Source organism: Heterocephalus glaber, unplaced genomic scaffold, assembly GCF_053883595.1.
Source record: "Heterocephalus glaber isolate CG9 unplaced genomic scaffold, H.glaber_assembly_v1.0 deba00001600, whole genome shotgun sequence".
Lineage (NCBI taxonomy): Eukaryota > Metazoa > Chordata > Mammalia > Rodentia > Bathyergidae > Heterocephalus > Heterocephalus glaber.
This window is the reverse complement of record NW_028258372.1, coordinates 17,217,779-17,233,080: the sequence shown is the minus strand read 5'-3', so window position 1 is coordinate 17,233,080 and position 15,302 is coordinate 17,217,779. Positions and strand designations below refer to the sequence as shown.

General features: G+C 33.7%; 1 protein-coding gene and 1 long non-coding RNA gene across 11 annotated transcripts in view; one reads left to right on the top strand and one right to left on the bottom strand.

Annotated features, from left to right (window-relative positions):
- Window positions 1-15,302, bottom strand: part of Tdrd5 (tudor domain containing 5) — an 86,477-nt gene that overhangs the window by 33,205 nt on the left and 37,970 nt on the right. For all 10 annotated transcript variants that reach the window (XM_087194382.1, XM_021265345.2, XM_021265347.2 and 7 more), the window contains 3 exons: window positions 13,497-13,709; window positions 12,742-12,808; window positions 258-458 (listed from right to left, as the gene is read on the bottom strand). In XM_087194382.1, the coding sequence (XP_087050508.1) occupies window positions 258-458; window positions 12,742-12,808; window positions 13,497-13,709 (481 nt within the window). The remainder of the gene's footprint in view (window positions 1-257; window positions 459-12,741; window positions 12,809-13,496; window positions 13,710-15,302) is intronic.
- The window catches only part of LOC147823115 (uncharacterized), a 35,428-nt gene that overhangs the window by 13,713 nt on the left and 6,413 nt on the right, over window positions 1-15,302 (top strand). The window lies entirely within an intron of this gene.

Below are 15,302 nucleotides of genomic sequence, written 5' to 3'. Positions count from 1 at the left end.
AAAATATTTTGGGATAAGACTATTCAATCATTTATTTAAAATTAAAATATTCACATTCTAAAGGACAATTAGCCAAATGTGGTTTTTGGATGGTCACAGGAAAATTAAGACAGTACTCCTCATTAAGAATCCAGGAATCTAATGTATGGATTTAAGATAAAAGAATAAATCAAATAACCTTCTGTATTAAATTCTCTTATATCTTTAGTGTTGAAATTCAACAAAATATGTTGCAAAATATATCCAGACTGCTCTACCTTAGAAGGGATATTTTCTCGACATACAACAGCATGGCCCTCTGTTCTCAAGACATGATGGAAATAAATGTCTTCATTTGAAGATGTATCACAGAGAAAAATGTTAAGGATTCCATCTATATATTCATCCACTACTCCCACTAATGGCTTTAAACCACATAACTTCTGAAACTGCAAAATAGCCCTGGATGTCCAGTGTTCCTGAAATAAAATCAATATATTAGATTTAAGTGATTTGTAAAACATGGATGATAGTGACCATATACAAAAATGAGTTCCTCATGAACTACAACTTTAAGTGGAAAAATAAAATTATAAAAGAACCAAAATAACATTTAAGGTATTTATGCTTTAGGGATGTAAAAAGTCAGCATAAAGAAAAAATGATAAAAATGTGACTGTGGAAAATTTTTAAATAATTTTTGATGAGCAACTCATTTTCAGAAATAGTTAAGATTATTAGACCAACCTGCCTACAGAAAAATCCCCTAGAAATTCTGAGTAAAATATTATTTTTAATATGTCTAACAATATAAAAATCTAACAGTCTACAAAACTAAAAGGAAAGTAGGAACTACTTTTGCTGTAAAGGTACTGCTAATCCAGGCAAATCTGAATTTTGGTTTTGATGGTCTAACAAGTAAAAGGGGACATATCAAAACCAGGGTCTATCATGGAAGGAGTCTTGAGAACTTTTCCTTCAATAAGCTAAGATACTGCAGGATATAACTCTGAGGCCGAGAAGGGATTTGCAGTTCAACTTTTACTTCATCAGAGTGGTCCACAAATCCTCAAGTTGTTAACTTAAACTAACATGGTGCTAGACTGGTGGAACTCCTGGGGACCAGGCAGAAGCAAATGAAAATTCTCTCTGGAGGTAGGCAACCTCAGTCTGTACTATTGAATCATTCTTTTTTTCTCTCTTTTTGTTGTACTGGAGATTGAACCTAGAGCCCCCGCAGTGAGCTACATCTCCACCCACCCCCCTCAGACTTTGAGACAGGGTCTCACTACCATGCTAAATTGCTTGAATTTTTCCATCCTCTGCAACAGCCTCCCAGAGTGCTGGGATTACACGCACAGCTCGAGACAGTCTTACAAATAATTTTTCAAAGACAATTAAGTAGAGCACAGGCACAGATAAACACACAGAAACGATAAATCACAAGATCAAGTAGAAATCACATAACTGAAACAGTCAAAATCTTAGACAAATTACAAAATTAAATTCAATATACCTAAAGCAGAATCTCAACAACAACAAAAAAACCGCTCAACTTAGTTTGAAAGCTTCTGCAGAGATCAGCCATCTATAAAAACTGATATAGCAGAACTAAGAATTTTTAGAAAATAAAGATATAATAACCAAAACTAAAAATTGTATAGGTTAATTCAGTAACAGATCAAATAGGATTAAAGAGTAAACTGGTAAAGTAGAAGACAATCTGGAAAAAAATTACCCAGTATGGATAGATGTAAAATGCAGAAGCAAATTAAAGGCTATAAATGAAAAAACTAACACACTTTTAAAAAGATGCAGAAATAGAATAAAAATACGATTATGGGGCATAGGCAATAAACAGAGATAATGACTAAGCATTTACAAAATTTAATAAATTAACAAACCACAGATAAAGGAAATTCAGTGAACAAAGTAAGATAAATACAAATAAATTAACACAAATTAATTCACACATGAACACATACTAAAACTGGAGACCACAAAAAATAAATAGAAAATCTTGAAACACAGGTAAAGAGGACATTGCCTTCAAAGGAATATCCATTAGACTGAAAAGATAACCTCTCCAAAAACAGTAAGAAAAACCAGAAGTTAGCAATAATACTCTCAGTGTGCTAAAGATATTGCCAGCCTAGAACTCTACAGCTAGCAAATATATTTTTGAAGAATAAGTACACAGACTGCACAGACTGGGAATACAGTTCAGACTGTATGCTTAGTGTTCATGAGGTCCTGGATTTAGTTCTAGCACCAGAAAAATAATAGTACAAAATAATGATATTTTCAGATAAACATCACTAAATTTGATACTCTCACTAAGAAAAATCCTAAAAAATGTGATTCAAATAGAAGAAAAGTGTCCACAGAGTTTTGTAAGAATGAAGAACTGAGAAACATGTAATTAAATCTAAATAAGCGTTAATATTACTTTATACAGTGAATTTCTTAAGGGATTAAATAACATTAACACAACAAAAATAAGTTAGGCAGTTAAAACAGTTGAAGTGTTCTAATGTCCCTGCACTGGTATAAACATATGTACCATATTTCCTAGTTATTAAAGCAATATAGGATATTACTTAGTGGAATGATTTTTTTTTTTAAATCTCTTCAAGAAAAGACATGCAAGGTGAGAAAAAAGAATAGGTAGATCAGAGAATATATAAGATAAAGAATGAGATTTAAGACTAAATGCATCAATTATTACAATAAATACAATTAGAATAAATAGTTTGGCTGAAAGGCAAAATGTATTAGCTTGAATTTTAAAAATACAACAATATATAATTCATGAAAGATATATCTAAAACATAAGGATACAGAAGAATTGAAGGTGCAGTGATGGTTTAAAAATATAGCATAAAAATATTAAGTGGAAACTCAGAGCTATATTAACTTAAAGAGTTTTTAAAGCAAAAGGCATTAGGGCCATGGATTTAGCTCAGTGGTTCTGGCACCTGCCTTGAAAGCGCAAGGTCCAGAGTTCGATCCGTGTTACCAAAAGAAAAGCAAAAGGCATTAGTAGAAATAAAGAGGTTAATTTCATAATGATAAAATATTTAGTTTTTCAGGCAGATAACAAATTTTATATTGTATATGCATGCACCTAATAACATAGCCTCAGTGTATACAAAACAGAAATAGATAATCATAAGCTGAACCACACTTTCAATAATTTAAAAGAAGCAGCACAGAAGAATCTAAAAAGATAAATATTTTACACAATAAAGTTGATCTTAAAAACATACAGAATACCACACCCAAATTTACAAAAAAGTGATCCTACACAGGACAATAAAGAAACTTCCTCATGTTTCAAAGGGCTGATGTTATCCTGGAGGATTATCTCTGACTAGGAAGTATTTAAACAAGAAATCAATAAGAAAAAGATAATTTGTAAACATTTTTTCTAACTTAAACTTCTGAGTAATCCATCAGCCAAATGAGAAAACAAAAGAGAAATTAGAAAATACTTTAATGAGTAACAATAAAACTAATAGAAAAACTTATGACTTATGCCCTAAAAACTTAAAAATTAATAATCTAAGTTTCTAAGCTTAAAAATTAAATTAAGTTGGAGAAATAACAAAATAAGCTCATAGAAAGCAGTTAAGGACATAATAAAAATAAGAAATAAAATGGAAAGTATACTTATATCAAAGAGGATCAATAAAGCAAAAATTGGTTCTTTAAAAAAATGTACCATAACGATGAGTATCTTTCTCTTAAGATCATAAAAAACGAGGAGACACACATAAACAATACTTGGAATGTAAAAGGACACACCACTACAGATGTTAATTAATATAAAAAAGATGAGATCCTATTCAATATAGTACTTGAAATTTTAGCTACAGCAATTAGGCAAGATAAGCAATTAAGGGAATACAAATAGTAAAGAAAGAAGTCAAATTCTCTCCGCTTGCAAATGATATGATCCTATAGTTAGAAGACCTTAAAGACTCGACCAAAAGATTTTAGAGCTAATAAAATCAGCAAAGTAGCAGGCTATAAAATCAACATAAAAAAATTAACACCAATAATAAACCCATTGAAAAAGAAATTTGGAAAACAATTCCATTTGTGATAGCTTAAAAACAATCAAACCAAAAAAATAACCCGAGGGGTCAATCTAAACAAGGAGGTGAAAGACCTCTACAATGAAAATTTCACAACACTGATGAAAGAAATGGAAGACAGTGGAAGATGGAAAGATCTCCCATGTTCGTGGATTTGCCGAATTAATATTGTTAAAATGGCCGTATTACCTAAAATGATCTACAGATTCAATGCAATCCCCATCAAGATACCAGGAACATTCCTCACAGAACTAGGAAAAAAATCCTAAAATTTATATAGAAACACAAAATGCTCAGAACAGGTAACGCAGTCCTAAGCAAAAATCAAGGGTGGAGGCATCAAAAACAATACCCAATTTCAAATTATACTACAAAGTCACAGTAACAAAAACAGCATAGTACTAACACAAAAACAGACACATAGACCAATCAAACAGAACAGAAAAGATGGAAACAAACCCACACAACTACAGCCATCTGATTCTGGATAAAGAAGCAAAAGTATACACTGGATAAAAGCCTCTTTAACAATGGTGCTGGGAAAACTGGATATCCATTAGCAGAATACCAAAACTTAATTTTATCTCTCACCTTGTACAACAATCAACTCAAAATAGATCAAAGACCTAAGTTTTAAGACATAAAATTTTGAAACTGCTAAAAGAAACAAGGGAAACATTTGAAGCTGTTGTCACAGGCAAAAACTTTCTGAATAGGGCTCCAATAGCACAGTAAATAACAGCAAGAATCAATAAATTAGACTACATCAAACTAAAACAGTTTCTGCAACAGCTAGGGAAACAGCTAATAGAGAAGAGATGACCTACAGAATGGGAGAAAATTTTTGTCAGTTACTCCTCTGACAGAGGATTAATATCTAGGACAGTGATGCTGAACCTATGGCATGCATGTTAGACCCGGCCATTTGTTATCATTGAAAGCTCTAGAAGGTTCACCATCACTAATCTAGGATGAAGAACTCAAAAAATTTAACACCAAAAACAAAGTAGTCCAATCAGTAAATGGACAAAAATTGAACAAACACTTTAAAAGAAGTACAAGTGGCTAGTAAGTATATGAAAAAATTTTTAATATTTTTAGCCATTAGAGAAATGCAAATCAAAACTACACTGAAATTTCATCTCACCCCAGTGAGAATAAAAAATAAATAAACATTGGCAAGGATGCAGTGAAAAGAAACTCTTCTACACTGCTAGTAAAACAGGAGTAAATTAGTAATCGGAACGTAAATTAGTACAGCTGTTAGGAAAATGAGTATGGAGGTTTCCCAAAAAGCTAATAATAAAGTTACTGTTTAATCTGGCTATACCACTTTTTGGTATATGCCCAAAGGGATTAAAAACAGCATACTATAGGGATACCTGTATACCCATGTTAACTGCGGCGTAATTCATAATAGCCAAACGATGAACTAGTCTAGATGCCCCTCCACAGATGAATGGATGTCCCAGTCACTTTCTCATCACTGAGACAAAATACCCAACATCCACAATTTGAAGGAGGAGAGGTTTATTTTGGCCCATGGTTTCAGGCCATGGTTGGCTGGCTCGAAGGCAAGGGGCACAGAAGAAGGAAAAGTGCTCAATCCATAGCAGCCAGGAAGCAGGGGGTGAAAGGAGGAGCCAGGGACAAGAATACACTCTTCCAAGTCATGCCCCGAGGGACCCACCTCCAACCAGGCCCCACTTCCTAACAGCACATTCACCCACTGATGAGTATAGTGCCCCATTATCCAATCACCCTCCAAATACATGAGACTTCTCAGGGACATTTCAAATCTAAACCAGAACACTGGACAAAGAAAATGTGGCATAAACACACAATGGAGTATTATTCAGCCATAAAGAGGAATGAAATTTTGTCATTTTCAGGAAAATAAATGGAAATGGAGATCATCATGCTGAGCTAAAGAAGCTACACTCAGAAAATCAAATTACATATTTTCTGTAATATGTGGAATCTAAAAAAGATGACATGAAGAGTAGAAGGGAGATTATTATTAGACAAGAGAAAGGGAATGAGGGGTGGGAGAAGGTGTAAGGGAAGACAATTGGCGGGGTAGATATGATCAAAATATATTCACTGAAACTCAGTATTTTGTAGAATTAATAGGTATTGCACTAACATAAAAACCAAAACAAAAAACAAGGAGGTATCATGAATAATTTGTGACAATAAAATTGAGACCTTAAAAGTAAAATATACTTTTAAAAATATGACAACAAAATCACTGCAAGAGGAACAGAAAAACTTCTATGAATATTGAATACATTTTGATACAGTATTTAGATTTAGTACCGTTACAGTGGCAAGCGTTAACAAAATATTAAGATTAAAAAATTTTTAGTCAAATATGATCAACTTTTAGTTGGGTTTCCTCTAAAGAGACCAGTTAATACACGTAAACCACAGAAGCAGTACCAAATTTTTTTTTTTTTTTTTTGGTACCGGGGATTGAACTTGGGTCCTTGTGCTTGTGCAGCAGGCAGTGAAACCACTGAGCTAAATCCCTGGCCCCAAACTTTAAAATTAGTGTTTTTCTACTTAAAATATTATGTGGCTTATGAATTCTTAGGACATTTGTAAATTATGTTAAATTCTGATAAAGTTTCTGTTATTTTTTTGCAACCAAAAATGGTTTTTACAACTAAAATACTATTTCAGCTAAAAACAAAGTGCTAAGTACGTGTTAATATTTGACAGACTTGTATAATTTGTGTAAATTATACTTGTTCTAAAAAAGGTATGCCTATCGATAAATTATTTTGAAACCAAACTTTATCATATCCTTCATTGGATTTTTTTACTCTGATCTAATGATAAAACACCTATAAATTTTCATTTTCCAGTGTAGTTAGCTACATCTAAATACTTGATTGATGGCTTCTATTAAAATATAAACAGGTTCATGGCAAGTGCATTGGAAAGGACTGAACTGGAATTAAGTGTTGAATTACAGCTCTTAAGCATTTAATCCTAGTTAATATTAAGATGAACTTAAAGAATTGAAATAGCTTTTGTTAATAAAGACTTCTGTTAACCATGAAAAAAAAAATTTTTAGTCAACACTGACAAAACAAGCATAACATAAAAGCAAATATAAATCAAATTAAAAATTAAAATTTCAAATGACATTTCTAAAGTTATTATTTGAACTTATAAAGTTATTAAAGTTTAAAATTGCACTAAGACTTTGGGATAAATATATATCACCATTATGTTATAAAGTGCAAAATATAAGGTCATGATTTTACTTTTAAAAGTCTTAAAGAATTCAGAAAATAAAAATGCACAGCCTTTTGTATTTGTCCACATATTAACTATTTTCCATAATCTTCATTCCTTCTTAGACATCTCCGTTACTATCTGGTTTCATTTCTCCTTAGAGCTGGAAGAACTTCCTTCAGTGTTTCTTGTAGTTCAAAATTGCCATGTGCCATTATGGCCATCAGATCTTTGACAAAAGGGCTAAAAACACACACTGGAGAAAAGACAGCCTCTTTAATACATGGTGCTGGGAAAACTGTCCACATGCAAAAGAATGAATCCAGATTTTTATCTTTCACCCCATACTAAAATCAAATCAAGATGGATCAAATACCTTGATATAAAAACAGAAACAATAAAACTGCTAAAAGATAAAACGGAAAAAAAACCCTTGAAGACATGGGCATAAGCAAAGGCTTTCTGAACAGAACTCCAATAGCACAAAAAATAATACCTAGTGTCAACAAATTGGATTACATTACATTAAAAAATCATCTTCACAGCAGTTAGAAAGAGCTAAGAGACGACCTACTGAATGGAGAAAAGTTTTTACCAGCTACTCTTCTGATAAGAGGACAAATGATCTAAAATATATAGACTCAAAAAATGACACCCCCCCAAAACAAGTGGCCTAATAAAAATATGGACAAATAAATTAAGCACACTTTTTTTTTTACACTTCTCAAAAGAAGTACAAATGGCTAATAAGTACATGAAAAAATGTTCAGCATCTTTAACCATTAGGTAAATGCAAATCAAAACAACTCTGAGATTCCAGTAAGAATTCCTCTCATCAATAGAATGAACACACACACACACCCATACACACCCAACTGCTGGTGAGGATGTGGGAAAGAAATCCTACATTATTGTGGGAATGTAAACTAGTACAACTGTATGGAAATCAGTATGGAGATTGCTCAGAAAACTAAAAATAGACATTGCATTTGACTCAACTGTACCTCTCCTGGGTATTTTCCCAAAAGAGTTAAAGACATCATACTATACTGATACATGCATACCCATGATTATATCAGTGCAATTCACAATAGCTAGACTACAGAAACAGCCAAAAAAAAATGAATGGATGAAAAAAATTATATATTATATGATCATTATTCAGCCATAAAGGATGAATCTGAGCCATTTGAGACTTTACCGTTAAGTGAAATAAATCAGACACAGAAAGTTAAATACTGCATGATTTATTTTATATGAGAAACTCAATATATAAATAAAGAGTAACAAAGGAGAGCTGGTAGGAAACAGAGAGGTAGACTTTTTGGAGATGGGAAAGGGGATCAAGATGGGGAGGAAGGGGGACTGAGATGATCAAAATATGAGATATATACTCCCCAATTCCTCAAAATGAATGTAATAATTATGTATCACAAACATACCAATAAAAATAAACATGTTCTTCCTCCCTACTGTTACAATTTCCTGAAGGTCATCAGGGTTTTGTATTTATTACGGGTATTTAATACCTTGCACAGTGCTTAGCTAATCTCCAAAATGTAATAAAATACTTACATGACAATTTTAAAAACCAGAATTGCTGGTGACAAATTATCCCAGCCTTTTTTTTTTCAGTGCTGGTGATTAAACCCAGGTTTTTGTCAATGCTAGGCAAATGCTCTACTACCAAGCTATAATCCCTACCCTTCCAGGTTTTACTTTTAATTGTGCATTATATAACAATATCTCAGCAAATAACAAACTGCATATATGACAATAGGCTAAGATTACAATGGAATGGAAAAATTTCTATTGTTCAGTGACACTGTAGCTGTCATAACATCATAACACAACCCATGACATGTTTGTGGTGATGCTGGTATGGATAAACCTACTATGTTGCCAGTCATATAAAAGTACATCACATACAATCATGTACAGCACATAGCACTTGATAAAGGTAATAAATGACTGTTATTGGTTTATATTTACTGCTATACTTTTTATCATTATTTTAGAGTGTACTACTTATTTCTTTTAAAGGTACCTGTAAAAATAGCATCAGACAAGTTCTTCAAGGAGGTACTCGAGAAGGCACTGTTATTACAAGAACTAACAGCTCCATTTGTACTGGGGGAGGGGTACCAGGGATTGAACTCGGGACCTTGTGCTTGCAAGGCAGGCAGCGGAACCACGGAGCTAAATCCCTAGCCCTCCATTTGCATTTTTCCCCTGCAGACCTACCAGTGAGAAAGGATGCAGAAGACAGTGATACTGATGCTCCTGACCCTGAATCAGCCTAGGAGAGTGTTTGTGCTTTAGTTTTTAATGTTTTGGTTTAAAATTAAAAAACGGTTTATTTTCATTTTAAAATTTTAAAAAACACATTTAAAAATGTGTTTAAAAATACATATAGCCTAGGTATAGTGGTAGGCTATACCATCTAGGTTTGTATGTACTCTGTTATGTTCACAGAATGATGAGATCACTTTGCAGTTCATTTCTCAGAATGTATCTCCACTGTTAAAATGACAACTGCCTGTACTTGAAAATGTCTATTTCTTCTTCACTCTTTTTTTTTTCTTCACTCTTAATAGTTATTTTTACTGAATATAGAATCCTAAATGGACATATTTTTCTTTCAGGTCTCAATGTTGCTCCTTTCAATGGCTATTCACCATTTATATTATTATTCCCCTGGATTTCAAGGTTTTCTTTTTCTTTTTTTTGTATTAAATTCTTTTATTGGTACATTGTAGGTATACAACACAATTACATTTCTCATTGGGAATTGTACCTTTACATAATGCATCTTGGTTCTTATTTTTTCCCCATTCCTAGCCCTCCCTTTACGCCCTCCACCCTTCTCTATTTACAAAGACTTTATTTCCATTTGTTCCATTTCTCATCATTTTTCCTTTCCCTTCTTTCCTTTCCCCTGCCCCTCCCACTACCCCTACCCCTTTGGACCTTTTCTTCCTATTTTACATTATCGATTATTCATTCGAATCATTGGTACATTTTAGGTATACAATATAATGACATTCATCATTGGAAATTTGCACCTTTACATAATCTCTCTTGGTTCTTATTTTTCACCCTTGCCCAGCCCTCCCTTCAACCCCTCCAGTCCTCCCTATTTACAAAGATTTTGTTCCTATTTTTCCATTTTCTCATATTAATCCCATTCCCTTCTATCCTTTCCCCTAGCCCTCCCACTTCTTTCCCCTTTGCCCCTTTTCTTCCTATTTCACATTACCTATTATACATTTGAAGGCCCTGGGTTCAATGCCCAGTACCACAAAAACAAAAGACAAAAACAAGTAGTTGTCTGGACTTAGACTTTAAACTTTCCTCCCCTTGCAGTCTATAGCAACAGAAATCTCTCTTCAGTGCCTTCAAATGCAATCTATTGATTTGTAACTAAGGCCACTGGGTTCTTCCCAGAACTTGGAAAGTTTGTCAGTCACTGAAGGATTTAGATAGTGTGTGTGTACTGGAACTCATCTACCCTGTGCCTTACCTCCTTTAAGTATTTCTCCCCTAACTTCTAGCTGCTCTGCCATCTCAAACAACGATCTTTAGTTTTTCAAGTCAGAAAAGCTATAGACTGAGGAGGGCCCTTCAGAAAGAATTTGAAACAGTCCCAATCTTACTCCTTGCTATTTGACTTCCAAGGGCCTACTACTTCTGCTGTTCTGCTTGTTTTTCATTTTGTTCTATCATGCACCTCTGTTGCTATGATCCTGCTACCCAATCCATTAATTATTTCTGAAATGAGAAAAGACATAAAAATAAAGTGGATTCATTTAGTTAAGAACAGATTTACTGCACTCTTATAATGCATCAACCACTGATTAGGTATTGGATATTCAGTGGTGAACAAAACAGACAATGTTCCTATCTTAGGGGCTTATATGGGTGTGCTTAAATGAAAAATAATAGCAGAAACAGACATGTTATGAAAACAAGGTGAAAATGAATGGCAGAAGGGGAAGGGTGCACTTTAAAATGATGGGTAAAGTCCTTTTTAAGGAAAAAACAGGAAGGACGATCATGAGATTACTTCAACTAAGGTACTTCAGTGATTAAAATGGGCAAAAGCCCTAAACCAGAGGAGTTTAGGAATGAAATAAGAAGGAAACAAAATAAACAAAAAAGGGGATAAAAAAAGAAGCCATCTGACTAACAGGAGAATAAAGAACACTGGTTATAAGTGGGTCACAAATTTAGCCCTGAGATTCCTGATGGCCAAAACGGGCCATCCACTTAGGGCTAAAATGCACTCTACAAAACAATCCTAAATAGAGACAAACATAAAAACTATGCTGCACACATTATTTATAATAGTACTACAAGCCAACTATATTCAACAATAAAAGAACAGTTAAAGAGGCTACAGTGCCTATTTAGCTAATAGATTACTTTAAACCCATTAAAATTGAGACCTTAACCTATAAACATTTATGCTATACTGTCTAGTAAAAAACATATAAATTATAAAAGAATATAAAGTAAATTATAATTACTATTTTAGGTAACACTGGAAATCCTCAAAAACCTTCACCCCTAACATCCAATAAACTACACTAAAGGCACACATTTCTGAATGAGATGCATTTTTTTCATTTTTTCCCTCTTTCCTGTATTTTTCAGATAAAAGTATTTAAAATAATAATCCATTTATTTGTAAGGAAATGATAAATTGTTTAGGTTAAACAAATAATGTTGTAATAAACATGTAGGTATGTTTAAGAGTTTGGAAGGGAAAAAGTTAGGCATCTAAGATATTACTACACAAACCTACATACCCATGGGGATATAAATGCCTCCTGCTCCATCACACTCCAGTCATCTTCCACAATACCATGGGATAATTCTCCTCAAAACATAAACCTGACTGTGGCAGTTCCCCAGCATCTAAATAGCAATAGCGTTCTGACTTCTGAATGTGGCTCTTCAAATGAAGTTCATGCATACGTTATTTCCCTGACAACATTTGCCTTGAACCCACTCCAACTCATGCTACATTTTGTGCCAAACAGAGGTACTTAATAATTTCTCATTCAAATGTGAAATGTTCATGCTACTCTTCCTTTGCCTGGAATGTCTTTCCTCTCTAGTTATGTTTATAATTTTCTTTCAAATGCCACCTCAATTATGAAGCCTTTCCTGATTTCTTTGGACAGAGATAGGCATACTTATTTTGCCCCTTCACCACATGCTATAAAAATCTCTATTACAACAAATCTGACAGAGTACAGCAATTTTTGTCCAATGGCCACATTCCATACAATAAACAATAATTTGAGGGCTGGTTTCATGTGTTATTTTTGTACCCAGAGGACTGAGAACTGTTCTTGGCACATAGCAAGCACTTAAATGCTTGCTGATTAATGGAAACAAGCAAACATACCTTTACTGGTCTTACCCAAGCCAAAGAACAAGGGATAGCCTGAGCTGGAAGCTTTGTGTAGCAGCACCTATGGTAAATAATCAAATATATGAATATTTAATGATTTATTCAATCCCATTTTATGAAATCTCTAATTTGTTTCTTGGTTCTTCATACCATTTCAGAGTACAACTGTACCTCGGTTCATGAACTTAATTTGTTCCATGATTTTGGCAAAGATGGCCACGTCTGTGTTTGTGGAAGAAAGATGGCCACAGTTGTGTTTGTCACCCAATGTAGAATTTGCCAACAAAACCAAAATTTTGTGAAACACTTTTGTTTGTGAACCAAATTGTTTGCAAACAAAAGTGTTCATGAACTGAGGCATCATTGTATTTTATTTGTGAAATTTAAAAATAATGCAATCTAAGCAAATAAAATTAAAGCACTCTAAGAACTAAAATTTCAAAGCATAATTTTTGAGAGGCTCATACAATAGGTAGAAATAGTTCAACCTTTCTATTATATATAGAAACCTCTTATGATCCAAAGAGTCATTTTCTTAATGAAACTGAAATTTATTCTTGTGATCCATTCAAATTTCTAGTCAAGTGAAAATGATTATAATCTATCTGTGAAATTAAATGACCAGTTGTCAAATCTGCACTAAGAAGGAGGGGTGGAAAGCAGGGGAAGGCAGAGGAGGAAAGGCAAGAGAAAAAGAGCTCTAGCACTGTGACTTAATTTGTCCATTGTTTTTGTTAAATTCAACTCACTTCAGGAACCTCAGAGAGGACTTCTGCACAGTTCCAATATTTCCAAAGTCTGGGTAGAACACTTCAACTTCATTTTTCCCAAGGACTCGATGGATAACAACCCGATACCACCACTTATCCTCAGAAATCCTTACACAACAGAGATGTCCCGGTTGGATAAAATGTTCTGGCATGGTATATCGCTCAGAAACCAGCTGGTTAGAGTAGCAGCGCCTGTGGACTCCACAATACAGAGAAACCCATAGGGAAAGAAAAACTGAAGATCACTTTTACTGATTTATCAAGAACAGGAGAGTCTTAACAAAAAGCAAAGGAAAATTCTCACTTTATAAAATTTGTTAATGTTTATTAACACCAGAGAACTTTCTTTTTTTGGTACCAGGAATCGAACTCAGGACCTTGTGCTTGCCAGGCAGGCATGACGCCATTGAGCTATGTCTCCGACCTGTGAACTTTCTTATACTATCAGAATAAAGTAAAATCCAACTTCTTTCCCCAGAACTTTCTAAAAGGGACATTTTTTAAAAACACAGGGCAAGGGATGTAGCTCAGGAGTAAAACACTTACTTGCCTAGCATGTTCAAGGCCCTGGGTTCTATCTCCAGCACTAGGAAAAAAAAAAATCTTATAAAAAATAATCAATGACTAGTTAATTCCCAAATCTAACAGCCTCTTTCTTCTAAGCCTTCAGTATACTTGTTCTCTCTGCAGCATTACCCAATCTTTTTTCAAGCTCTTTCTTATTTAAATTTCTAAGACAAATTATCTCTTACTTTTTCCTTGTCAATAATTACCCTTTAATAGGCTCAGCTTTGCCTTAAAAATTTGGGTTCCCTGGGGTCTTTAGGAAGTACAAAAACATGTTTAAATACCGCATTGTTTTTCTAGTGAGAAACTGAAAGTGTAAATAAGGACCAGTATTACAGATATTGGGAAATGGGAAGAAAATGTTTAAATGAAAAGGGGAAAGAAGGAAGAGTCAAGAAAAAAAATAGAGGGAAAAAATTGGAAACAAACCTTTTGTAAATAAGGACGGGAAGAGGGGTCGAAGGGAGGGGAGGAGAATGGGAAAAAGCAGCAGCAAGACATATCATGTACAGGTACAAATTCCCTATAATGAATGTTATCATTACATATATCTAAAATGTACCAATAAAAATTAAAAATAAGAGAAAAAAGGAAGTATAACAGGTTCAAGTCCTGACTCCATAACTTACGAGCTATGCAACTATCTCTATGATTCAGTTTCATTGTTGAGGATGAGGATAATTTTTAAAACCTTGGTCAAAATAATGTGAAAGTTCAGGCCAGTGACCAAATATAGTAAGCAATCAAATAGTAGTTACTAATTATAATTTTTATGGTATACCATCTCATCCATCTTCACATCTTATATACAACTACTGATAAACTGATGGTTCTTTCTCTCTAGAAGGCCTTGCATCCTAAGGTTCAAAACATATTCTAACTGGATGGAAGACATGCTGATTATTCCTAGTATCCATTTTCTTTTCTTTCTTCCTAATAATATATCCACATTATAACTTCATATATGGCCATTCAGATTTCCCAGGATCTAGGTGTGACTTTGTGAATAGAAAGTTCTAGCCAACAGAGTATAAAAAATAATTACACAGGACAGTAAATTATTGTGTATTTTATTCCAACTTTAAAAAAGTGATGTGTGAAAATTTCATGTTGTGTCTTCCAAATTAAAAGCATGCCCCATGCATCCACCTTCTCTTTCCCCTTCCAAGTGGGAAGGAGGAGCCAGTGGATGTGTGGTGAGGCATTTCCAGAACTTTG